This window comes from Scaptodrosophila lebanonensis, unplaced genomic scaffold (assembly GCF_003285725.1).
Source record: "Scaptodrosophila lebanonensis strain 11010-0011.00,11010-0021.00 unplaced genomic scaffold, SlebRS2 tig00000053-arrow-pilon, whole genome shotgun sequence".
In the NCBI taxonomy this organism is placed as follows: Eukaryota; Metazoa; Arthropoda; class Insecta; order Diptera; family Drosophilidae; genus Scaptodrosophila; species Scaptodrosophila lebanonensis.
Window position 1 is genome coordinate 10,785,404 of NW_022060548.1, and position 27,378 is coordinate 10,812,781.

At 35.6% G+C, this 27,378-nt stretch overlaps 3 protein-coding genes across 5 annotated transcripts; 1 reads left to right on the plus strand and 2 right to left on the minus strand.

Moving 5' to 3' along the window:
- Positions 1-1,295: 1,295 nt before the first annotated feature.
- On the minus strand, positions 1,296-16,174 carry LOC115624001 (ras-like GTP-binding protein RhoL). The gene is made up of 3 exons (XM_030518573.1): positions 15,982-16,174; positions 4,571-4,850; positions 1,296-2,031 (listed from the first exon to the last, which is right to left on the minus strand). Exons 2-3 carry the CDS (start codon positions 4,802-4,804, stop codon positions 1,708-1,710), a joined length of 558 nt encoding a protein of 185 aa, XP_030374433.1. The 5' UTR covers positions 4,805-4,850; positions 15,982-16,174; the 3' UTR covers positions 1,296-1,707.
- A 3,772-nt stretch (positions 16,175-19,946) lies between these two features.
- LOC115623642 lies at positions 19,947-21,302 on the plus strand. The gene is made up of 2 exons (XM_030518087.1): positions 19,947-20,066; positions 20,121-21,302. The coding sequence occupies exons 1-2, from the start codon at positions 20,037-20,039 to the stop codon at positions 21,063-21,065; spliced, it is 975 nt and encodes a 324-aa protein (XP_030373947.1). The 5' UTR covers positions 19,947-20,036; the 3' UTR covers positions 21,066-21,302.
- Positions 21,303-21,529: 227 nt separating this feature from the next.
- Positions 21,530-26,526, minus strand: LOC115623640 (myelin expression factor 2). Of its 3 annotated transcripts, XM_030518084.1 has the most exons (6): positions 26,355-26,520; positions 25,643-26,177; positions 24,166-24,304; positions 22,342-23,337; positions 22,046-22,181; positions 21,530-21,981 (listed from the first exon to the last, which is right to left on the minus strand). In XM_030518084.1, the coding sequence occupies exons 2-6, from the start codon at positions 26,173-26,175 to the stop codon at positions 21,926-21,928; spliced, it is 1,860 nt and encodes a 619-aa protein (XP_030373944.1). In that variant the 5' UTR covers positions 26,176-26,177; positions 26,355-26,520; the 3' UTR covers positions 21,530-21,925. The 3 variants fall into 3 exon arrangements, with proteins under 3 accessions (XP_030373944.1, XP_030373945.1, XP_030373946.1); XM_030518085.1 differs by lacking the exons at positions 25,643-26,177; positions 26,355-26,520 and adding an exon at positions 24,420-24,573; XM_030518086.1 differs by lacking the exons at positions 21,530-21,981; positions 22,046-22,181; positions 24,166-24,304 and having other exon boundaries at positions 23,069-23,337; positions 26,355-26,526.
- Positions 26,527-27,378: the final 852 nt, after the last annotated feature.

Consider the following 27,378-nt stretch of genomic DNA (forward strand, 5'->3'; position numbering starts at 1 on the left):
ATCAGAACGACGAGAAAAATCGATCTAAGTAATAACCAAACAAGCAACATAAACCATATTTGCAAAGATAATTTATATACATATGTATACATAAATATTTCTTTTTTTCAAATTGTATCGGTCAATTCTAAGTTACCGAAACAACTTTACTCCAGTACTACATCGTAGGGATGTTAAATAACATCGCTATATCGAACATCGACGAGGTTTTTAACACGATGCATCGATGTTTTTCAATGTTTTCTTGTTTGCGATACATCGTCGATCCATCGATTTTTGTCCAAAGCTGGAACATTTTTCATGTATTATTGGGCGGTCACATTTCTTTGTGTGGCTTACCGAAGAAGGTGAATTTGTATTTATGTACTTTTTTTATGTTTTCATTAAAATGTGTATTTTGTTTATATTTTCGATTGTTATGCACATTTAATATGCTTACAATGCAATTCGATGCAAAGCATGGGTTTGATTTGTTTTTTAAATTGTATATTTTTACAAGTTTATTAAAAGTCAGTTTTAATATTACTTTATTGGCCAATGACAGTCTCTTTTGATATATAAGCATTTTTTATTTAAAACATCTCTGTTGTTTTTCTCCCTAACATGAGCTTTTTGCATTTAATTGTATGCAATTGCCAATATTATATTTTAAGAGAAGAATGCGGGACTGTCTGTCTGTCTGGATGAACGCCTATTAACTCTTCCAAAATACAGGCGAGTTTATTTTATTAATTTCCCCCACCACAGACCAACGATACAGAGTTTTTCAATACTGCACATTATTAAAAAGTTGCATAAACAATCTATATACAACTATCTATTTTTGTTTCAAATTTTAGACTGATTTTATAAAATATTTATCACACACCGATCTAAGAAGTAAATTATAATTGAGTTGTTATCGATTATTCACCTTTAAAAAATAATCGATTGAACCGTTACTTAATCAAATCTTTCTCAGCTCTAATGGAAAATGATCATACATTTTATTGCTCACATTATAACACAGAGTCGCTGAAAACAGACTTTGGGATTCTAGAACTTTTCAATTTATACTGCGTTCGAAAAAACCAAAGTACGAAAAACACATCTATTGAAGTCGAATCGGTCTAGTATTTTATATTTTTAAAGATAAATTAAAAGATTGATTCTAGAACTTTTCAAATCATATGGGTTTTGTAAAAACTAAAGCACGAAAAACACATCTATTGAAGTCGAATCGGTCTAGTATTTTATATTTTTAAAGATAAATTAAAAGATGGAAGTACAATTTTATACATAATTTTAATGTTCTATTTAGTTTTCTCTTTTTATACAAAGAAATGCACTTTGGCTGCATACAAATTGAATTTTACACAACATTATTAGTTTAAAATACAGTATTTAAGACTAAATTCAGCACTATACGTTTTACATACCGCTTGCAAGCCCAATAATCAATTGAGGAGAAAGCTAGCACTTAAATACAGACCTTAAGAGTACATTTACTACCATCTTTGTGAAGAACGCAAATCAAATAGCGCAACAGAAAACACATAAAAATATACACACTATATGTATACACACGTATGTTTGTATGTATGTTTGCATATGTCTATATATAATCGTATATGTATGTAAAAACTATAAAACGAAATCAGACAAAAGTTACATTATACATTACGTATACATAATAACATTATATAACATAAGTAGTCATACACTTAATTACAGTATTTTGCACGTCTGGGGCTTGGACTTTGGTTTCTTTTCCACAGCTCGGACGGCCTCCTCGAAAACCTGGGGCAACCCGATCTTTTTCTTAGCCGAACACTCTACCAAATTGTGCGCATGTATCTCTTTGCGTAAACGTCGACCCTCCGCTGTGGTGACAAATTTCTCGGAATTGGGTATGCGTAAATCGAGCTTGGTACCCACAAGTACGACGGGAACATTATTAGAAAAATGACGAATCTCGGGCCACCATTTGCTTTTGATATTCTCGAACGAGGTGCGACTACTGATGGAATAGCATAACAGGAAGCAGTTGGTCTATGAAAGAAAAATAAATATAAATATAATATAATATATAGATAACAATTTCAGTCTCGATATCTGAGCAAACCAAACAGTTGTTGGTATTTAGATTGATTTCTACTCCAATCGTTCCTATAACAGTTACTACATGATATAATGGAGCGATTTTAATGAAAGCGCTATGAAATGCTCATGAATACCAGATTTTTATGAAGATCCTACTAAGAACGATTTTTGCATCGATCGCTCCTATGGTAGATCTATATAAAAACAAGTAGGGAAGCTAAAGTCGGGTGTCCCGACTATGCAATACTCTGACATATGCTTAGTATAATAATTATAGAAATTAAGAAAATTAAAAAAAAAATCCAAGAATTACGGGAGTTAGAGAAAATCACGATTTGCGGGGGAGAGGGGGAGGGAGGGAAATTCCAAAATACACATTTTCTGCGTATTTAAATAAGGCATCTGATATTAAAATTTGGTGTCCCTAGGTCTTTAGTCTACTTTAGTCTCCGAGATATAGGCGATTATACGAACGGCGTTACAGAAAAATCCTCATAGGGGGGAAGTGGGGGAAAATCGAAACAATAAAACAAACTCTTGTAGCGTACACACATAAGGCATCTTTGTGCAAAATTTCGTGTGTCTAGCTCTTATAGTCTCTGAGATCCAGGTGTTCATACGGACGGACAGACTGACAGACAGACAGACAGACAGACATTAATCGACATTTCACTTATATACTCTTGTAAATTTCATGTTCACATTATAATGATGCTTTATATTGTTTATAATAAACTAGCTTTGCATATAAATTCCATGTTTGATGTCCTTAGCTGTTATGGCTCAAAAGTTCTCTGGACAAAAGGACATCAGATGGATGATATGTCTATAAAAACTCAACTCGTCGATCTGATTATATGTGTAGCTACATGTAACATGGGGTCAGCCACGCCTCCTCTTACACACAATTGGCGTTTTCGACCTCCGAGCTTACAAAGATTTCTTTACCTTAGTTCGAAAAACTATTGGACCTACTATTAATATAAAACAAGAAAGGAATGCTAAAGTCGAGCAGGCTCAACTCTTAAATACCCTGTACCACACCACAAAAAAGTATTTAAATTAATTAATTAATTAAATTAAATTAATTAACTAAATTAATTTAATTAATGAACTAAATATTAACTAATTAAATATAAAATATTCCATGCATGCATACATACATTTACATTTACATCAGAATCGTGCCTTATGCGTGTTTGCGTACTTGTACATATGTATGTATGTGTGCATTGGGCCTGGTTATATGGCTATAACTTTCTTTCCGATCATTCTATCATAATGAAACTTGGTATACGGATATATAATTAACATAATGTGACTACCAAATTTTAGTTCAAAACTCCAAGAATTACGGGAGTTATAGAAAATCGTTAATAGGGGGGGAGTGTGGGGGTGGATCAGAAAAAATGAACAAACTCGTCCTTTCTCGGTCTCAGGAGAATCTGTATACCAAGTTTGGTTATTCTAGCTCTTATACTTTCGGAGATCCTTGCGTTCATACAGACAGACAGACGGACAGACAGACGGACAGACAGACGGACAGACGGACATGGCTATATCGACTCGGCTTGTCATGCTGATCAAGAATATATATACTTTGTGGGGTCTACCAAGCCTCCTTCTGTGTGTTCCATGTGCACTCGCACAAAACTAATATACCCTTGTACCCTTTGGGTACAGGGTATAAAAAGATTGTCTTATATATATTTTGTGTCAAAACAATCAAGTCTATTTATTGTAGTCAGTTGAAAAGAAATTCGTCTAGGTACTTTATTTTCAGTGACCTTACTACTTGAGGCTTTCTCTTAATACTTATACGTTCCAATACATCCGATATTTTTCTATTTTTCGTAAAATAATATTTAAACGAAATTTCGAGAGCAAGAAAGTTATGTTACCTATGATGATAACAGTGGTCTTGTGGTAGCATTCTTTCGCCACTACATGTGCTATATGTCCTTGATCAAAAAAGGCTAGACGAGTCGATTTATCCTCTCGTTTGTTCCCCTATCCGTCTGTAGGAACGCAAAATTCTCGTAAGCTTTAAAAAGTAGAGAAGCCAAACTAAGCTCGAGATAGCTAGCTATGATATTGTATTGAATAGTTATTGAAAACTTATAGAAATGTTGGAGCTTTTCCCCAGAATTTTATTGAGATGACTCGTATGTAAACCTTCCGACACCGGACATGGATGCGATTGTAAAACATATTTGATTTTTGTTTCTTTGCGGTAAGTAAGCGATTAATAAATTTAGGTAACTCTAAGTTTTATGCCCGATCTTCGTTTAAGATTAATTGTGATAAAGAATTTGAATTTGAAGCTAATTTTTGTTTTACTATAATATGCCCTTATCGCTAGAGTATACGCGTATTAAATGCTATAGTATAACGATTAAGTTACCAAATTTTCGTCCGGCAACATCGGGATGAACGAAACTCTATATAGTACTTGTACTATCTATCTAATCAATATGGTTCTGCTTACATTTGGATATGATAGGGGCCTCAATCTTTCATAGTCCTCTTGTCCTGCCGTATCCCAAAGCGTTAGATTATATTCAGAGTCGTCCACTGTAATGTTACAGGCATGATTGTCGAATACTGTGGGTATATACTCCTCGGGGAATTCGTTCTGTGTATAGGTTATCAGCATACAGGTCTTGCCCACCATGCCATCGCCGACGATGGTTATTTTAAGCGGGCGTAGACTCTTTGCCATTGTCGCTGGTTCTGGTTCTGGTTTCCCGACGCCTTTGTTTGTGAAGCTGCGAGTGTAAGAAGGCGAGTAAGTAAATGCTGTATATACTCATATATATACACATATATATATAGCATGTATGTGTGTATGAATTTGTATTTATTTGTGCATATGCTGGAGTGGCGACAATTGCACCATTTGGTGGCATATGGAGTGTGTTCGCTTTGCCACACCCCTCGCACAGCCCAGCCCACGTTCATATATTTATCCTGCCGCAACCGGAAATCAGCAGCAGTCTTTGCCTTGCTTTACTTTGCTTTTATTTGACTTCGTTTTTTGCTCAATGTGTGGGCTTGTGTGCTAATTATGCAAGTTAGTTGCACAAATTGTTGAGCGGTGCATTGAACTGTTGTCCAATTAACAGCAAGCTGTTGCTAACAGAGCGCTGTTAATTAACAGCTGCGCCAAATCACTTGAACTTGCGCACCGCAATAAAGCTAAGTACAGACATACTCGTGCTCGTGTGGACGACTTTAATCTAATCTGCAGCTGAACGCAATAACAACAACAACAGCGACCATTTTTATAGGGTATGCTTAAGGTAGTATAGCTTTAGTCACATGCTTGGGTAGCATGAGTTGCTTAAATACATTTCTTTTTTATGCATACAATGTTTATAAACATTTATGGTGCATATAAATAAAAAGTTTCTACACATAGTTAGTTCCACGAATTACATATTCTACTCCAAATAACTTTTATCTATATTAGTAGGTAGGTAGTTCCACGAATTACATATTCTACTCAAAATAACTTTTATCTTTAAACGCATATAGTGCTTTTTTGCATACAATGTTTATAAACATTTAATGCTTTTATGCATACAATGTTTATAAACATTTATTATGTATATAAATAAATAGTTTCTATACATAGTTAGTTCCACGAATTACATATTCTACTCCAAATAACTTTTATATTTATTAGTAGGTAGGTACATATTTTAGTCCAAATAACTTTTATTTTTATACGCATATAATGCTTTTATGTATACAATGTTTATAAACATTTATTGTGTATATAAATGAAAAGTTTCTATACATTAGTAGTTCCACGAATTACATATTCTACTCCAAATAACTTTTATCTTTATACGCATATAATGCTTTTATGCATACAATGTTTATAAACATTTATTGTGTATATAAATAAAAAGTTTCTACACATAGTTAGTTCCACGAATTACATATTCTACTCCAAATAGTTTTTAAAGTCAATAGTAATATGGGATAGCTGTTATAAGTAGCACAAAAGATAGGTAAAGACGAATTGCTACTACAAGTATAATAGCTACTTTGTTCTTGAGAGTTGATTATAAAATGATCAACAAATATTAGATTTAACACTTGCCTCACAATGGTCACAGAAGCTGCATGAAATGATGGAAAAAATCCATGCAAAGTTGATTTCAATATTATTCATATCTTTAATGGTTCATAGTAGAAATTTTTCTAATCATCATCTCATCTAGATATCATAAATAAGCTTTTCACAGCTGTTTTTTACATTGATTGCGGTCTGACCAAGAAATCTTTGGAAGTATGCAATACTATACAAGTAGATTAAAATCAACTGAAGTCTTATTTCACATTGACTTTTAGAGCAAACGTTTTCTCCTCCCGAAATATTTGAGAACTTAACAGAACGCATGATTGAACAAATTCAACGCCACCATATATTTTTTTATTTAATAATAATTTAATAGTTGTACTCCATGGGAGAGATTTTAAGTAAAGAATAAGGATTTAAAAAAAGAAGAATTTTCTTCTTAAAATCTCTGTAATTTAATTTTTATATTATTTTTTAATTTTTTTTTTTAAGAAATCATTTAATCCTCCTCTAGACTTTAAGCCTAATTCTTTTAAATTCTTTTTAAATAATCTCTAAAATATCTATTTCCTGCGAATAACTGTTGTTGTACACTTACGATTATATTTTCGTTTATTGTTCTCTTAGATTCAGTCTGGATTGAAAGAAATAAAATTTCACAAGTTTCTCAAGAATTTGAACAAGTGAAGCAGAGCGGCAGGGCAATAGACTTGAGAGATTTTTATGACAGAGACTAATCAAAAACGTGGCTACAATTGATTCTTGGAAATTAATTTGTCCGCGCAATCAAGCGAACATTTGCCAAAGTCATTAAACATAGTTGAGCTTATATAACAGAAAAATAATTTAAAACACTTTCACCGACCAACAACCAACCAACATTGAATTCCATTTCGTTTTGAATTTCTTACGGCTGTTGTGTCTGATTTTCTTTTTTAATTAAAACTCGTTTGCAACAGACTAGTTGCCCCAAACTCGGGGAAATCTAGTCCCGCTAAGCGAACAAAATCAAAGCCAAACAAACTGTAGGCGTTTATGGGACAATGCTCCGAAAAAGCTCACAATGATCGTACGCAGAAAACTCATTTGATTTCCTGGAAACGCCGAGCCAATGAGTCATGGAATGCCCCGAGAGCGGCTTTTGAGGTTTTGAGACAATTGCCAACCAAGAGCAGCGCAATGCTTACTTATTGCAATTATTATAAACATCTTTATGTGCTTCGCTCATTCTCAACTATTGCCACAGCTCTCTGCCAGATCTAGTGACTCACACAGTCGACTTCAGGCAATCCCATGTCCCGCCACATTATTCAATACAAACCACAATCTGTGGCAGCCAGACTTACACCGAACCGGTTCTGATAAATGTTTAATGTCATCTTTTACCGTTCGTCTGAGTGATTTCATTTTTCTGTCATCGTTTTCTTAACCTTTTCATTTTAGAATGCTTCAGAAGAGAATAAAAAAAAAAAACAACACTTGCCGCCACGCGATCTATGTATGTACAAGGTGTGTTCCAAAGTAAAGAGGACTTTTTACAAATAAATCGATGAAATGTCATGAAATTCTCACTGGACAAACGATAAAGATTCTAATGGACCAGTCGACATATAGATAGCGCCACCAGGGAGCGCTAGATTCAAAAAGTCGTGTTTACTTTGGAACGCACCTTGTATGTAGGTCTAGACTCTAGAGTTTCAATTCACTTTGAAGTTCAGTTCTTCAGGCACGTGTGCCTCCAAATGTGTGTTCTTGCCACTTATCTATCAAACCGACATACCGACTATACGCAATTAACCCTAATTGTTATGGGTAGGGGGCTACCGAAGGTCAAGTGCTCCCTTCATTAGTCAAACATTGTGGCCTTCTTCGATAAAGGTGGAAATTTTTGCTGGAATCGGTAAAAACAAATCAATTTTTGATAGACTATTAAATGCCATTAATTCAAGACACTCCATTGTTAATCAACTGTTCTGATTTTAGGCAATATATTTAATTCAGCTCTACTCAGAATATTGATTGCTAACCCCAAATACTATAAATCTAAAGAATTTCCAATGAAGTTCTGAGCTCGAATGTATGAATAAAAGAGATTTAAATGAGTTCACACAAGCTCTTGACCAAGTTTAGATAAGAATTATTTGAGCCAGCATTAAAAAGGCGTCTTTGGGTTTTAGAGCGATTTTCTAGGCCGTTGCGAAGAAACTAAATCGGTACACTGATAAAAAAGTTGCATATTACAGATGAATATTTTCATATTATATTTAATATTCTACTATTTCATATTCAAATCAAATATAAACATCGTAAATTTGACTAAAAACATATTCAATTAGTGATTTTGATACACTGATAAAAAAGTTGCATATTACAAATGAAAATTTTCATATTATATTTAATGTTCTACTATTTCATATTCAAATCAAATATAAACATCGTACATTTGACTAAAAACATATTCAATTAGTGATTTTAATATGAATAATATTCAAAACAATCTGTAAAACTTCGTTATTTAAGTGTGTCATATTCTATTTAATGTTGAACCATACTAAATATTGATAGGCACACACTTCAAAAAATAAATAGTTAAATTTACTATTATCCAGAGTAAATTATAATATTTATCTCAACTTTATTTTAAAGTTTTTTGTAGTCGATTTAAATGTACTAGAAATATATTAAATTTCAATCGACTAGAATTCTCAAGTCGGTTTTCAGATATGGTCGTTAGGTATGTGTCAAGTAAGTGTTATTCAATCAGCTGTTCCTCACTTGTAATATTAATATTGATCCAAACTATATACGTACTGAAAGGCATAAAAAACAAAAGGATTTTAAAATTACTTTTTGCTAAAAATGGTTCTATGGAGTGAAAAAAATATATATAGGAATAAAATATACACCATGGAAATGTCAATATTGAAAAGAGTTAAAAAAAAACAGTAAAATATTTTATAAATATAAAAAAAAACCTTTGACGTGAATCAAGTCCACGTCTCCACATCATCACTTGTGATTTAATATCGCCACACTTTAAATTTAATATTTTAATATAAAATTTAAGTGTGCAAAATCGATGGTAGAAATAGTGAAATCTACATGTAAGTATTGAAATTTCCGTGGTTTTTTTTATCAGTGTAGCATTAGCAACTGCTCTTCCACAGTTACCTTGCGAATCTGTTACTCTTTCAGAATACTTTCTGTGTGGGTCAGGGAGTTCAAAGATTAATCAAACCTTAATCGGCATGCTGTTGGCCAACTGTTTTGGCCCAAATAGACATTTGCTCCGCCATTGAAACGACGCACAGCTGCTTCCTTATCTGCGAGCAAAGTCTGTTTTAAGTGGCCCACAGATTAGTGGCAGTTCAGTGAATTTCCATATGTGTTCTACGAGCCGGCTGCATACTTGTATTTGGAGCTTTTATTTTAGGAATGTCGGCTGATAAAGCCGACTATATAAATAGTTACACCCATCCCCCCTTTGGACAGGTTGCGTTAATTGATATATAAATGAAATTATTTGCTCCACTTCTGAAGGAAATTTACACTTTTCGGTCACTGAATAACGTTATTGTTTATAATTTTTGAGAATGTGCTTCGCAAAATAGCCAAAAAGAAGAAAAAGAAAAGAAAATGAAGAAATGAAGATGCTGTTGTTATTTCGGCTGTTTATTTAGTTGTTGTTTTAGCTTGTTTGTGGCTGACTGGCAGACTTTCTGCCTGGTTGGGTTGCTTGTTCAACATTGTTTAGACTTTGGCCAAAAGAGGGGCGGAAAATAAATTGTTGCTTACACTTTGAACGCTATTTTCGTATTGGCAGTCACTTTGTTGCTGTTCTCCAGGCATGAAGGCATGCGAATTTATAGATTTTTACAGTAATCCTATATTGTTCAAATATGTATATTTTGTAAACACTAAAGCTGTTGTGCGTATCTTTTTGTGGCCTGCCCCATCGCCTTCTCTCTCCCTCTCTCTCTGTTCGCTCTCTCTTTGCAGCTTCACGGCGGAAGCACTTTATCAAGTGCATTTTCTGTAATTAACACCCATAGCATCAATTTTAAATATAAGAACTACACTAGCCAGCAAAATAGCTGACCATGGAGAATATGATTGGTGTCAATGTGAATGCAAATTATCTTTTATCTTTTATCATCGAAAGCTATTGAAGATAACAAATGCCTATTTCATTAATTGAAAGAAATCACGAGTGAGATGCTGTTTCCGTTTTCACAAAACAGAGTTTGTTTCTCAATTGTTAAAGTAGATCGGTTCCAGAAACAACCGTGTAAAAAAATACATTGACATTGCAAAAATAGGTGATTGGTTCCTTATCTCTAAAGAAATATATATGAAATTTTTATTTTTCAAACCGTGTTAGATCAAAATCTTGTAAAACAAGACCGTGTAAAAACAGAATTAGGTGTATTTCCTTCGTGTTAGTTGCAATAAAAGTAATTCCAAAATTTAATTTAATTCCTCATATATATCACATTTAAATTGCATTTTATTACAATGTATGTATCTATATTTTATTTACATATTATAATTAATTCGAATTAACATAAAAAATGTGTTATATGTATTATTTTTATATAGTATAGATTTCAGAAGCCATTGCTGATATTACATATCTATAAAATCCTGAGTTTTCATCTACAGTGCAACCAACTCTTTGAGCTTCAGATCCCCTTACTTTATCACTTTAGTTCGCGGACAGGGTACCATCGAATGTGATATTTTCGCTACGAAAAATGTTGTTGTTGTTCTTCTTTTTTTTGGGGGGGAAGTGGGAGTTCCTTCAGTGCATTTACAATCAAGGACTCTGCAGATGAAACCTTAGAAATGGTAAACAGTACCGTAATCTTGAACCTTTCCAGTCAGAAATTCCCTCAGTAATATTTTCATTTTTTGAAGACAGGCCAAAGGGACCGATTTAACGAACCAGGGATGCGCAATTTTTTTTTTGTTTTTTTTTTTTTTTTGGTAGGTTGAATTTTAGGTGCCTTTTGGATTATTTGTTTAAGAAGTCACGGCATCCAAAATGTTAAACGGATCATTGTGGGGACAACAAACCTAAATACCTTCATCAATTTTTTATTTTTATTTATTTGTATTCAAGTTGTTTTGTGATTAAGTTATAATGATCTCAGATATTTAGTAGATACATCTTCAATTATCCTAGCAGATTAAGTAAAGCCGAAAAACTTGAATTAAAATAGTGATCTACTAAAAAGTAGTGGTCTACAAAAAATAGTAATGTATTAAAAAATAGTAATGTACTAAAAAATAGTAATGTACTAAAAAATAGTAATGTACTAAAAATAGTAATGTACCAAAAAATAGTGCTGTATTTATTATTACAACATAACAGATATGTTCGAAATCCGTCTATCTTCCTTCTTCTTCGATCTTTGATAATTAGCAGCTTGGCTTCATTGCCGAAATGCCCAAATAATGTTGGAAGTTTTTGGAGCGGCTGAACATTACTCCATAGTTATATTGTATTGCAATAACCTTCAAAATTGCAAAAATGGCGGAAATTCGGGATCAGATGTCTCGACAATGCTGAGCTTGTTGGCCTCGAACAAGTTCAAAGTGATTGTTGGACAGTGTTTAATAAGGCATTATTACACTCTCATAAAAAATGAAAATATATATACTCGTGCATAGTATATCGTGTGTACACTGCAGTATATAATGAAGCTTTGTTATCTGCCACTTTGCGTCTGGCTTGGTTGGCCTCTTGTAAACTTTTCATATCAAATTACGGCATTGGCTTCTTGGAACACTTGCCACAGCGGCGCATTCTTTGCCACACACACACACACACACACACACACACACACACACACTATAAAGAATATATAGACTGATTTCACAGAGCATTGACTGCTCGTGTTTATTTTCACATAATTTGTTGTCATAATTTATTGCATTCGAATTATTTAAAACACTTTCTTCACACCCAACTTCAATGGAAGGCAAAAGCTGAAGAGGTCGTCGCTTCGTTTCATTCCTTTGTGTGGATTGTATTAAAATCACTTCTATATACATGGTATACCCATGTAGTACCCATATAGCACAGACAAGTGTCAATTCTGAATTGTGGAAAGGCAGCTGCCACTTAGTCCAACTCATTCGTGCCTTATCAGTGGTTCAAATATAATGGAAAACGCATGCACCATGCCGCTATTGAAGTCGCTATTAAACCTATATATATCAGAGTTTATTACAATATTTATATATAAATTAAGTATATATATGCATCACATTTGCAATGAAGCGTCACCATTGTGATTTATGCACCAATTATAGCAATCGTTACTATATATGTACCTTTACTATAGAAATACGCGGAATGTGCCTTCTGAACTATTGTGTGGTTTCAATTATAATATATCTGTCGTAATACGGCAATAAAAAACCGCAGCATCATGAGGTGTATATGGAAAGTAATACTAAACGGACACTTTGAATGAAAGACCCCCAATTGGTTAGCAATACTAAGGGAAAATCGAAATCTTTAAATGGATCGCTTGTGAAATGTGATTTTCGCAACTTTTACGGATGATTTCGATTTAACTTGCGAAATAATGGGGTTTGGAGTTTTGGATCTCTAGGGATTCTTTTGAAGGCCTTTTAATACTAGACTGATCATTAGGCCAGCTTTATTACTTAGCAAGCGAGATAGGTTTCTTCAAATAATGCCTTAACTTTGAGCTTTTCAGCCTATTTATTACATTTTCTCTGCTATAGAAAAGAAAAAATCATTTCGCAAATTTTAAGGATGATTTCGATTCAACTTGCGAAATAATGGGTTTTTCAAACAATTACTTTCGCAAGCATTTAGTATTGGATCTCTAGGGGTTCTTTTGAAGGCCTTTTGATACTAGACTGATCGTTAGATAAGCTGTATTACTTAGCAAGCGAGATAATAATGCCTTTACTTTCAGCTTTTAATATACTTAGCATTCCAAGCCTCTTTATTACATTTTCTCTGCTATAGAAGGGAGTTTTTACATCCTACAATTTATATATAATCTTTTCAATCAACTGGAAGATAAAGTGATCTCAAGAGTTGTGAACTTTGGAGTATTGCGAAATAAATTGCAATTTTGAAGAACTGATGAAATATAAACCGCCTCAGTTGGACCATATTCGCGAGTACATAACGCTCACCCACACTTCTATTTGGAGATAAAGGTAGTCGGCTCATAGATGTGCTTCTATATAGGCTTCCATGTATATGTACATATATATAGGTTTATAGCAACGAAACGAGGAGGGATCTGTGCAGTTTGCAAAAAAAAAAAAGTAAAATTTGTCGTTCGTTTTTTATGGTTTGCCGCATACGGTTTTATATGTATTTATTAAAGCGATTAGATAAGACAACCGTTATACATACGGGCGGGTACATACCCACTAGAAAGAGCGATAACTAAAGGCAGAGACCTGGATAACTGGCCAAATGTGTAGGCATATGCTGATACTATATAGTATAACGTATGTAATACTTTTGACACTCTGCTAAATAGTTGTTGGTTGGCTCTATTGAAATCTGCAAAGAAGTGGAGGAGGGGGCTAGGAACGAGTCGCTTTGTGCGGCACGCGTTCCCAATTAGCTTAATTAAGTGAGGTTAATGCAATATTTATTGTGCCATAGGTCGCACAAAATTGATTTGTAGTTTTATGGCGTTTATCGTCTGGCTAGTTTTTTTCCGCCACGTTTTTCCTATTTTTCAATGGAGCTTGTGGAGCGGGATCGGAGATGGGGGCGGCACGTACCTTTGAATGTTTCCTGTGAGTGTGTGCTGCCAAAATATAATTATAAATACAAAATTCTATACTCATAAGTATAAACAGCTGGCCATTAAAGGCTCAGTAGCCATATAATTGTTGTTCACTAAAAATGGTAACGCACCTTAACTGGCTGGCCCATAATGAGATCGAAATTGAGAAGTGGCGAGAAAGGCAAAGAGGAAGAGAGTGCGAGACAGCGAGAGAGAAGTGTGTAAAGAGCGTGACATACGCTGTAAAACAATAACACTGTTCAGCGTGAGTTTCAATTATAATTTAAAAATTATTTATAAAAAAAAATAAAATCTCATTAAGTGATGTTATTTTAGCAAGAATATTAAGATATTTTAATAATCTCGGACACTGGATAAAGATCAATTAATAAAAATTAAATTTATATTTTGTTAAAACTAGTTAAATTTTGTTTTAATATAAAAATTGTGCTTTGTTAAAACCAACAATTTTTATTAAGTTCTTAAGTAAACTTTTCTCTTTGACAAAATAGAAGAAATTGAAAAAATGAATACAATTAATAAAATTAATATTAACAACATCAAGTTGTAAACTCCTTAATGAGGCATAATTCCACTTAAAAGAAAGGAAATAATCCTCTTAGAACCAAATTAAAACAATTTAACAAAAAAGGTCTAGTCAACTAGAAACCTTTTTTTCATCAACTTCTGCTTATAAATTTGATTGGAAATGTTCACTTTTAACTTTTGTGGAGTTTTTTACAACTTATAAATGGTCTCATCTATGTTGACAATGTATAAATGCCGACTTTTTAGATAAGTGAATATATTTCCAAGTGATCAAATATTCGATAACGTATTACTCTTGGTATAATAAATTTGTTGATAATTATTATCAGCGAAACGAGCAAAATATTATACTAGATATGCCAGCCCTACCCTTGCATACCCTGTGCACACCTTTTTCTCCGCTACGGTCTTTCAACTAAAATCAACTTTGTTGTGCCAATCGATCCCATGATATAGTGAACCGATTTTGATCAAACTTGAGAATATCATGAGGCACTAAGCAAAACGCCGCTATACAAAATATTGAGTCCATCTATCTATGATTTGCAATAAATTTGCTCTGAGCTACTGAGATTTTGATCAAACTTCATAATTCATAAATTACCTAATTCTGTAACAAAAACATGATCTTACTAAGTTTTATTTGTGCACTCATGCTATGGCAGCTATACAAAATATTGAGACAATACAATTACAATAAACTTGCTCTGAGTGTGGATAGGAAAAGTCTACATTTTAAGTTTGGTTCAAAAGCTATCGTGTCTGTATAAAATAGGAAATGCCACGCCCTCTTCTGCCTGCCACTAGCATTTGGCATTCATGATTTTTAAAAAAATCCAATACTACCATATAAATTAATAATAGTAAAGAATAAAGTTTTTAAAAAAAAGATTTTTTAGTATACAGACTGAGAGACAGGTTTAAAATAATTTGTGGTTTTGTTGTTAAGTGTAGTCAAGAGCTACATAACTGCTTGACATTCCAACAACGAGTGTACGTGTGTGTGTGTGTGTGTAACTGACGTGAGTGCCATACAAATGACTCAGATGATGATAAAGGTTTCTGGATGTTTAAGGTTGTTTTTCTCCCAAATCAGTTAACTAGATAATCGCCGCAGATGCTCCAACTTTCTATAGAGTAGGTGGCACAGAAATATGCGAATGATATTCCATAACCAAGTTGCTAAAATCAACACACACACACACACACACCCACCCATACACAGGTACAACATACAAGGTCACAATGATTTATATACACAATATTGACTTTTAACGTATTTGTGTTGTTGCTGTTGTTGGTGTTGTTGCTTTTGTTATTGCTGTTGTTGTTGCTTTTGCTGTTTTCAGTAGCCACAATCGTTTGCACACTTTTGCGCAAACTGGCTAATTTTCTATTAAACTTATACACACTTATACACACACACATACTATATGTTGCTATATATTGCTTTTGGCAAACACGTACTTCTAGATACTTTATGGGCACAGGCGTTAACGTTTTGATTTCGACGTTCGCGCGGTCTAAAAACACAATCAAAACAATCGAACGACACGTCTGCGATGATCAAATCGAATCGAATTCGGATAACGGGCAATGCGAACCCTCTATGCGAACGCTCTATGAATTCTCTGGAATAATCCTCTGGACAAGCGCACACAACCGATCGCTCGGAAAGTCGTCACGCAACTCACGACTCCGAGCAGGCCAACTCAAAAATGTTGCCCTCGTCGTCATTGCGCGCTGCCGCTGCCGCTGCCAACTACGTCAGCGCCTCGCTCTCAAATCGTGTACAAATGTATCTCTTGGATAGCAAAAAACCAAAAAAAAAGCAACACCAAACAAACCGTATCTGTGTGCGAGAGCGTGGGCGCTCTTGAGTGGCTACTTTATCAGTGCAGACGCTGATAAGTAGCGGGTATTTGTTTACTCAACACATGGGCATTACAAGCCAAACGCATATCAGCTTAACGCTTTCAAAGTAGTAACACTTTTTTGCATCTACAAATCGGAAAAAGTCATCATCGCAATTTATTTTAAAGATAAATAAATACGTTTTTAGATACTTAGGTAGAATATATCTAATAAAGAATAGCAAAAGCTCATAACAAAACGATTAACATAAAAGTAATATCAGTTCGAGCCCGTTAAATCAAAAAACAGTCGTGGAACCCCGACCGTGAACTTCTTGATTGATTGGCGAAATTCTGTAGCGGGGAGAGGAGGAGGAAAAGCAAAAAAAGAAAATAAACTCGTGTAGCCTAGGGACTAGGAGCGTCCACATACCAAGTTTGGTTAATGTGCGCTCAGCCGTTTCCGAAACCCAGGCGTTCATCCAGACAGACGGACGGACAGACGGACGGACATGTCTAGATCGATTTCCCTCGTCATGCTGATTCAGAATATATATACTTTACAAGGTTGGAGGTGCTACCTTCTGCCTGTTACATTTACCCTTTTTACCCTACGGGTACAGGGTATAAAAATTATATTCCCCGCCTAACAACATACGAATATGTAATTGCTTAATTTTCAGTCATGAGAAAGCAGTTTAAATATTTTATTCAAAAATGTGCAAACTTCAGCTTGAACTTTTTTTAAAAACTGCCTAATTATACAGTGGGTTTCATACTTGTATAATAGATTAATTTTATTTTAAAAAAAGAACAACAGTTGCCTTAAATCTTTATTATGGATTTTCACAGCTAGATTTGTCTATTGACTCCGTGTGCAAAATGCCATAAGGGTCGTGGAAATTTGTTCAAACTTTTGTCTTTTATGCTTTCATAATTATAATAATCAATTATTGTTCACCTTTATTTTTCAATTTATTGTGAGAACTTTACTGCGAAGATTTCATAGAAAAGCCAAAATATTTCTTACATACAAGGTTAGCGGTTCAAATTCAACAAATTACAAATTTATTCTAAATTAACAAAGCACTTTAATTTCCACTTAAAGTTATACAAATAAATCATTCTAAAAAAAGTGTATGTTTTAAATACTTATTATAATATATATTGTATATATTTCTTAAAAACTGTAGGTCGTTGTAATAATAATTGCTATAATAATATGTACTTCAAATGAGTTTAAAACTTAGTGCTTTACAACAAAACATTATTACTCCACTGACATGAGCTATGTTTATACCCTACTGTTAAAATACTATTTAATCCTGCATGGGAAAGGGTTTTGCAACCCAGATTTGAGGCAAGACCTGGAGATATGGCTAACACATTCGCAATATAAATTTTTGTTCTTATATTTCGATGTTTTTTTTAATCTAAAAACTAATTTGAAAAACATATCTTTTGTATGGCAAGAAGCCAAAAAGATCGTATAAATATAAATTTTAGTCTTCCTTCTAGAATTTTTGTTCTTATTATTATTATTACACAAGTTTTTAATTTAAAAACTAATTTTGAAAACATATCATTTATATGGCAACATAAAGCCTAGAGAAGCCATAAAGAACGTATAAATATAAATTGTGTTCTTCCTTCTGGAACTTGTACAGGAAAAACCCATATGCCCTTACATCTTCAGTGTGGGGTATAAAAATGGGTACAACTGCTTGCTTGGATCTGATTTTTGTCTTCGGATTATTATATTACGTACAATTTGTTTATCAATAGAGAGACAGAGTCCACTAAAAATTTAATTACGCAGGTATTTTAACTCCCCAGTGAAAAGCACCCATAGCTACAAGTACTTTTACGAACTATATAGTATATACTGCTTATTCCTGACAGAAATTTAGAAGCCGATTGCGTCACGTCAAGCGAAATACATACTCATGAAAATGGGGCATTTTCAGCTCATGCGACAACTGACAATTAATCAAAACTCGCTTGGGCTTACAAAGTGTTCTATGACTGAATTAAACGCTCCCTGTTTCGGCTGCCCACAGCAAGATACAAAGTTATGCGTAAAGCTTATGAAGTAAGAAGAGTTAATTAATTCAATTACATGCCACTTCCACGTCACGCATTACTTATAATTACACTCGAAGCTTTCAACTGCATTGTGGGGTCGTTTTTGGGCATACATGTGTAAAGGGTTAATTATGCTGTAAATTAGTAAACGTGGAAGGTCAATGAGTGGGTGGGCAGTTGACTCCATGACACAGGGAAGTGGAAATTGGTGCTTGATTGCGGCAAAGGCGGCACTAAAAAGAAAATGCAGGCGATAAGAAAAGCGGATATATATTTATATACTATATACGGATGCATTCAAATACAATACATGTATGTACTTGTATTTTATACACTGAGAGAAGAGGACTTGGTGCAATACAGTTAATTTTTATTTATTTAAGCAAGTTGCTTGCTTAGCAAAATTTGCTTGATTTAAGCCAGTGAGCTTTTTCGAATTTAGAAATTTAGAAATTTTAAGCCAAATTTAGCGACTTTCTTTATTTGTCAAAATCGGATTAATAGCATATATTATATTGTTTTGTTCCATGTCCTGAAATCTCAAATATAAGCAACTATTTACTTAATTCACCCCAAAACTTTCTTGTCGAAATATCAGCTAAGTAATTGTTTCGCATAGCTAAGTATTAAATAATTTTACCGCATTCGTTTCTCTCAGTGTACATACTCTCCCATACACACATATGTACGTTGACGCCACTTATGCGCCTTATGAGCCACATGTGTGCCACAAAAGAGTTCGACAGGAAGAGACAGAGAGAGAGAGAGAGAGCGTGGCAGGTGGATGTGGATTGAAGAAAACCAAGTGCAATTTCCTAAGTGCACTCAAGACACACTATACCTACTGGCCATATGCACCAGTTCCTGCCCTTTCAAGGTCACACATGAAAATAGATTAGAAACCGAGGGGGCCAACCCAACAGTAGCAACTCAGCACTCTCGCTTTTAATAGCATTAAATCAATTTGTCAGTTTCGAAATACTATAAAAGAAAGAGTATGAGGGACGAAATTTGCTGGCAGATGCCAGACAGGCACCGCTGTCTCCTCCCTCCCAGACAGGCAGCAAGCAATACGAAACGTTACGATAATATTGCATGCCTTTTCCGTTTCCGGTCGTTCGGCGGGGCTCTCGACTCTATCACAATCACACGCACACACACACCCAAAGAGCGCTGGTGCTATTTTTAAACAGCACTCATAATTATATCTTATCTCTTTTCTATATGAATGAATATAAATATATATGTATACGCATCTATATTTGTGTGCACAACAATTAAGCGGGAAAAACAAACAAACAAATATACAAAATTATGAAATAAATTAACGAATATAATCTGCTGAAAAAAATATTAAAAAATACTAAAAAATTTGTAAATTCACAACAATTTTAAAAGACAACGCAATGCCGCCACAATCGAATTTATCGATACATCCTATGGAAATTGACAACCAAGTTGGCAGCACCTCTCGCTTTTCTCTATTGCTGCCAGCCCTGCATTTTGTGTACTGTTTGTGTAAAAAATAATAGATAGATTTACACGTTTTCTTCGTCGTTTGCAGCAAAAAAAAGATCAAATATAATGCCTGAGAGCGACGTAACCAAAATGAAAGTAAGTGTACTGCCAATTATGTGGATTACAAATGAACTTCAAATCGCAAATTAGGTTGCAGATCTGAAGCGGGAGCTGAAACTTCGTGGTCTTCCGATGCACGGCAACAAAAATGAGTTGCAGGAGCGTTTGCAAACTGCTTTGCTTGAGGGGGATATTTCGCTCGAGGATAGCGCTATCACGGCGCTCGAAGACGACGACGTCCTGCTTACTGATGAGGATGAGCACAAGTTGCTGGAGGATGATCACGACGATCTGCTTCTAAAAAGCCCCGTCAGCACACCAACAACGGTTTCCGAATCATTGCTGCCCACCACAGCAAAGGACGGCAGCAGCATTGCTGTAACGTCAGCGGCAGAATCCAGTACCACAGCTGAGACACCAATAACCAGCACTGGCGGGTCATCTGCGCAGCCCGCTAAGAAGATCGTCCTGAAGCGCAATAATTCTCAGCCATTGTCTGAGGCAGGTGGCACTGCGGCATCAACGACGCCGTCAGTGGCAAAGGAAAACGCGGCGCCCGCAAGCGAGAGTAAATTGATACGGAAACCTATAGTGGCGGGGGCTAGCGTTGCCAAGGATACGGATAGTACCAATTCAAGCGAAAAGAAACTAACCGAGCTAACTGCTCAGGAACGTTTGGAGCTGCGCGCTAAGAAATTTGGAATCACAAGCGGTGCTACTGCAGCTTCTACGAACGTTAATAAATCCTCGAGTGCATCCATTGTGGCTAACAAAGGCAACAAGGAGACTGAGGAACAGCAGAGAGAGGCATTAAAGCGTAGAGCCGAACGCTTTGGCTGTGTGGTGCCCGATAAGACTCCCAAAACTGCAGTAGATGAGCGATTGCAGAAGCGCAAGGAGCGCTTTGGTGTTGTCATCTCCACCGATTCCAAGACAGGCACCAGCACGAACTCCGCAGGCAGCATCTATGCAGAGAAGGCACGCGCACGCTTGGAACGCTTCAAGGCTACAGTAGAGGCTATGCCCACAAAATAGGCGGCCACCATTCTTTTTCTTAAATATATATTTTTCTTTTCTATAATCATGAATTTGGACGCACATCCTAAATACAATTTGTATCGTGACAAAGTTAATTGAAGCAGAACCCGGTAATCAATTAAACGCCTCTTGTTCTGGGATATTGCACTTTAAAAAAAATATATAAGTCATCAATATAAGCATGCATTGCTATATTAATCTTAAGTGAAAAACGAGAATATAATAATAATAATAATCCGCAAAAAGTTTTAACAAAGAATGAAGGAATGCGTTTGAATTGGATTTAGTTTCAGTTTACGAAATTCAAGTAAATATTGAATATTATGTTCAACATAAATTGAATCACTTTGTGAGTAAAGCTTAGTATAGAATTCCCATCCGTTTCAATCGACATGTTTTACAGAGTATTCACATGTCTGCGCAGTACATTAAGATGCCCTACAAAATTACACGTGTGTTACTTATTCAGCTCTACATATTGTTTTTATTTATTTATTCAGAATGATGGATCGCTTACAAACTACATGAATTGCGTCTCATGTTTCTTGGAACGTCAATTATTTGTTTTCTTCTGTTATACAATATTATTAATGATATATAAAATGATGCAAGTGTTGCGGTTATCGTTGGCATTGGTGTTTTCTTCTTGTTGTTGTAATAGCAGTCGCTCATCAAAATATATATACGATTTGACTCCATCTGCTTCGATAAAAAATGAATTGAAATAGCTTTAAATGTCTCCGGCCAGTTGCCTTTAGAATTGTGATGAAGAGAAGAAGCTGTGTGTGGCAGACCTTTGTCAAACTTATAAATTATTGGGGGGTGGTTGGTTACAATATTTAAGACTATACATAAATCTAAAAGTATGTGACTTTTATGGTGCGACCGTCTAAGCGAGAGCCATCCATCAGAGCTGACGAAATGAGAAACAAGTGTTAAATGACAGAACTTGTGGAACAATTGCAATTTCTGATTACCTATGCCCAATTCGGCATCGCGCTCCTTAAAGAAACGCACCACGCCCACATCGTTGCCGCGTATCTCGGCAAATTTGACGTCGCCCACATCACGGAATTTGTCGCGCAATGTCTGCCATGTGCAGCTTAGTGGAAGCTACAAAAATATTCAAATTAGTCAATATAATTTCAATATAAAATATAAATGTCTGTACTGATTTCCTATTCCACTTCCGATTAGAAAGGCTCGTTTTTCGTTGGGACTATTTGGAATTCGGTACACGACTTTAAATTGCAATTAGGTTTCTTTTTCTTACATTTTTGATGATAAGCGTGTCCGATTTACGTGCACCAGCCGAACCGCCAGCCACACCTCCGCCAGCGACATTTCCAGTGCCGAGCGAGCCACCGCCAAACATATCCATACTGGTTTTGTAGTCATTTCCATCAAGCTGATTGCCACCATTATTGTTGCCGCCTCCTGAGCCGCCGCTGCTGTTGTAAGCATTGTAGCCGACGTTGCCACCAGACACGCCACTGCCACCTCCCGTGCCGTAGCCGCCAGAACTATAGTTGTTGCCACTGCTGCTGTAGTTGTTCGACAATCCAGCATTGCTTGCCGACAGCGTATCGTCCTGATTTCCGCCACCAGCATTGCCCAAATTCAAGCCGAGTGTATTTAGCGATGAGGTCAATAGTGGGTTCGAAAGGGCTGCGCCAAGATTGCCCAAATTTCCCACAACAGCGGCCAGGTTGCTCGGATTAAGATTGCTCAAATTGATGCCACCGCCGCCACCCGCGTTGTTGCCCACCAAAGGCTTCTGCACTGGAGTAACTGGCGAAGGCTGCACAGACGCATTGTTGCCAAACATTACACCACCCAGGCTGCCAAGCAAATTGTTGGCATTGGCTGCAGCATTGACTTGGTTGGCACCAGCATTTGAGAGCTGAGAGCCCGAGTTGTTGCCTCCGATTTGGGATGGATTTCCGCCATTGGGCAGATTGTGTGCCACATCCTTGAGTGGTTCACCATTGGGTCCCAAACCGATTCCCACACCACCCAATCCTTCGGGCAGTTTCAGACCTTCACTTTTGTCCGGTATGCGATCTAAGCGCACAGTCATGCGCCTATCGTAGAGCATTTGCCGATCCAACATGGAAATTGCCTGCACTGCCTCTACAGGATGATCATATTCGACAACAGCAAACCCGCGACTGTTGCCCTCCTTATCGAGTGAAAGATCCACACTCTGCACCTTTCCTGCCAGCTTAAAGACTTGCTTGAGCTTCTTGCTATCCACTTTATAGTCCAGCTATATGGTCCAAAAATTACAGAAAACACAATCAATGTTTTAAAATTTAAGCAAAAAATTGGTCTGAAAGCTGTGTGTGGGGAACTAATTTGTTTCAGAGATGCCCAAGCTGGATGTAAGGACAAGAGTAATCAAGCAATTCCGTCGCTATGGACAACAAGGAAATTTGTAAGCCAAAATAAATTAACAAAAAAAAGATCGGTCATGATAAATCTAAACACTCTCAACAATGTTGGCCAAATGCATCATCATCTTATCATTATCGGTTGTGGCTGCCTCAGACTTATTTGAGCAAACGCAGGTTTCCGTAAGATCTCAAGCAGTTCCTATTGTTTCATATTTATAACCATTCCCACCCTCTACATTATGAAACACTGACTAACCAAGTTGTATCCGTTCCTTGGCCATTCTTCAGAAGCACAATAAAAACAAAAGTTGTATTCCAACCAAACAACTCGGTATAACTTGAAATTTCAAAAAGGCGGCTTTTCATTTTGAGCACGATTTAGAATACAAGTTCATTGATGGCTTGTTCTACAGAAATTTGGATCTTTAAGAATAACTCAACAATGGAAAGGGAAAAGATTGTAGGCGTAACTTTTGAAAATGCTGAAACAAGATCATCTACCGGTAATTATAATGGGTTATAAATACGAAACAGAGCCCCATGACCAAATCAAAAAACGCATACGCGTTAGCAAAGAGAACACACGCACTTACACACGCCCATAGTTGTCCAACCAATTCAGCATATACATAACATTTAGTTGATTTTATAATTTGGTTTGTTCAATACATACATTAAGTTATTGGAATAAGTATACTCACATTAGCAACAAAAACCTTATTATGCAAAGGTCCACTTATGCCAAGACTCTCCAAAAACGAAGCAGAAAGCCCATACAAATTGTAATTCGACGAATTATTATAATCATTTGACATCATGTTAAAATTATTACGCCCAGATCTAGAAAAAGAAGCCAGAGATCCAGAGAGAAAAAACAAAAAACAAGATAAAACAAAATAGCATCGCAAAATGGTCACAACTTGGAAAAGTACGAAAGTACCCGCTAAACGCTTACTTGCGGGACCTTTTAGGTCTACGGGCAATGCCTTCTGCACCCATCTTCCTGGTTGACTATTACTTCTAATATTCGTTTATAATAATCTCACACTGCGAAAATATGTTCTCACAACTTTTCAAATTCGAAACCAAAGTAAATACAACGAGTTTAGACTATGACCAACGTTAAAATCCTTTAAGGAACCGATTTATATCATTTAAGAACAAATTTGCAAGATTTTCAAAATAAAATTAAAAACCAATTATTTGTTTACACAACGTAAAGACACATTGCCGGCTTGAAGAAAATCTGAATACTGACAAAGTGATTACTAATTCCGCTGATTTTGCAAGCATCGGCTACTTTGGTTTAAATTCGAACACCTAACTACTTCATTCAGCATTTCACAAAGGAGATATCGATTACGATTATTATTAGAAGCATATGGATAAGGAAACAAAAATTCCGAACATGCTTAAATTATAGAATTTTCGAACATTATTGTCTGCTCTGTGAAAAGAGCCTTGTGATCAATAAAAAACCCTACGTGAAAACAATTTATAAACATATATATTTATATATATATATATATCAGCACGTATTTCCAATGCAATACATATTAGTTACGCTAACTCGAGAACACGTAGATGGGAATTTCAATAATTCTTCCTAAACAGGGTTTCGCAGGATATACTTAAGGTTATTCTTTTTTCAAACGACTGACAAGGATCATGAATTATCGCACTTTCACAATTCGTACAAAAAATACAGTGAAGTGCCGAAGTTTTCAAAGTACTATAATCTACAAACCTTTCCTTAATACATACAAGTCTTCCTAATGATATTACTATCCGATAAAAATGATTAAGCTTTGCATTTTAGAAACACACGCTTTCAGTGAAGTTTCGATCTAAATTCGACTTCGACGAATTGCCTCATTACATAACTATATAATTGCATGTAATAATACATATTTATATAATACTTGGCAAAAACAGCAACTTTATGAGGGTAGCTGGACTTCCACGTTGTTACAAAACTAATCGACGTTCAATTTTCAGCTCTACTGTACGTGAAGAAACTGTACAAAAGAAGATAGCCCCATTCATAGTTGCGCTTTTCCTACGTATGCATTTCTTCTATGATGATAAAGAGTTCATAATAGAAATCACCTTTCCTCGTTGTTGTTGCACTGCATTCATATTTAGAAAGAGTAAGTTGACATTGAATCCTATACTCACATTCTGTCGTCGTCACGGCGGGAAAAGCCGCGATCACGGTCATCCATATGATCCCGAACACCACCTCCGTTTCCAGCTCCTCCGCCGGCACCATCGCGCACAATACGTCCGTATTGATCCCGCTGCTCACCATGATCCTCCTTCACGACCAATTCACGTCCGTTTATCTCATACCGATTCATCTTTTCCAATGCCTTTTGCACGTTCTCCGGATCTTTGAACTCCACAATGCCGCAGCCGCGTGCCTTTCCGCTCTCATCGTGAAACAGCTGCACGTATTCAATGGAACCGACAATGCGACGGAACAGATCCTTCAGATCTTGCCACCGGTAGTCATAGGGTATGTTTGAGATATAAACACGACAGTTTCTGCGTTCACGACTTCGGTCCCGCGCCGCTCCTCCCCCACCACCTCCATTTCCACCAACGTTACCATTTCCATCGGCATCGGAAAAACGCGAGCCACGTGCTCCTCGGCCGCGCCGATCGCGCTCTTTCTCACGATTTTCAACAGCAGTCGCATCCATGTTCATTGCTGTAGTAACAAATATACAAAATTTCAATACAATTTTTTTTCGGCGTCAGACAGAACCAAGATGGCGGCTCGCGGCTCCTTTGTGTATGTACATACATACATACGTATATACATATGTATGTGTGTACAAGCGTGTGTGCAGCTGCCGCACCGTTCTTTATTATATTTGCAACTTACTGTGCAGTTGTCCAAATAATATAAATAGTTAAAGGGTGCTTCCTCTACAATTGTCTAACGCTTGTACCTTTCCAATGTACACGTCTTTAAAAATCGATAGCTACGCTACTTAATGTCGCACTTTTGCTCAGTTCTGCCGAAATACCGCCTGCGAAAATGGCGACACCTACACGAACAGTTCAGAGTTGTGTAACGTTCAAAAGAAGTTCCGTTGAACCAGTTAATGGAATAAACTAAACTCGCTAACTGGTTATTTGTTTTATATTTCGAACTTGTTCATGAAATACCAAAAAAAACAAAATACACTGGTAATATTCTAGCCATTAGATTTTGATTTGCAGAAGTTTAAGTACTTATTAATTGTACAATTTTCAATTTCCAACTTTATCTTTCTTCACAAATTCAAAATCAACCACTGTTGGCGCAGAAATTATTTGTATTATAGAATTGCTTGTTCATTTTATTTCATTCAAATCGACCGCTCAATTAAATAATCAATACAAATGACAAAACATTTATTAAAAAGCTGTTGGAGAAAAGTATACGATCTATTTCAATCAGAAGCAACAATAACTGAACGCTCAAATTCGTATAAAAGAGAGAGAATGGCAACTCTGTTGCCACATATTCAGGGCTGCACAAGAAACGATGAGTGGGGGAGTAATGTTATTAAAACGCATTGAATAATGATTATTTATCCGTATATTAAATGAATAGTTTTCTTCGTTTCTTTTTCGTACCATATAATATATAGTTTTAAACTGTTAAAACCACTGTTTAAAGTTGCAGTTTTCAATATTAAATAAAATGCTTAATTTAAAGAATAAATCTCCGAATAACAATTGGCAGATTAAACGTACACAGACACTTAATTTAAGTTGCTTAAAAAGAAAACTAAATGAATTACACATATGTATTGTATATATTTTTTATATTGTTAATGTGTGCGCGTGTATGCTTCGAAAAAACGAAAAAATTGAATGTTATAAATTAACAAACAAAAAAAAAAACAAAATTTTTGTTT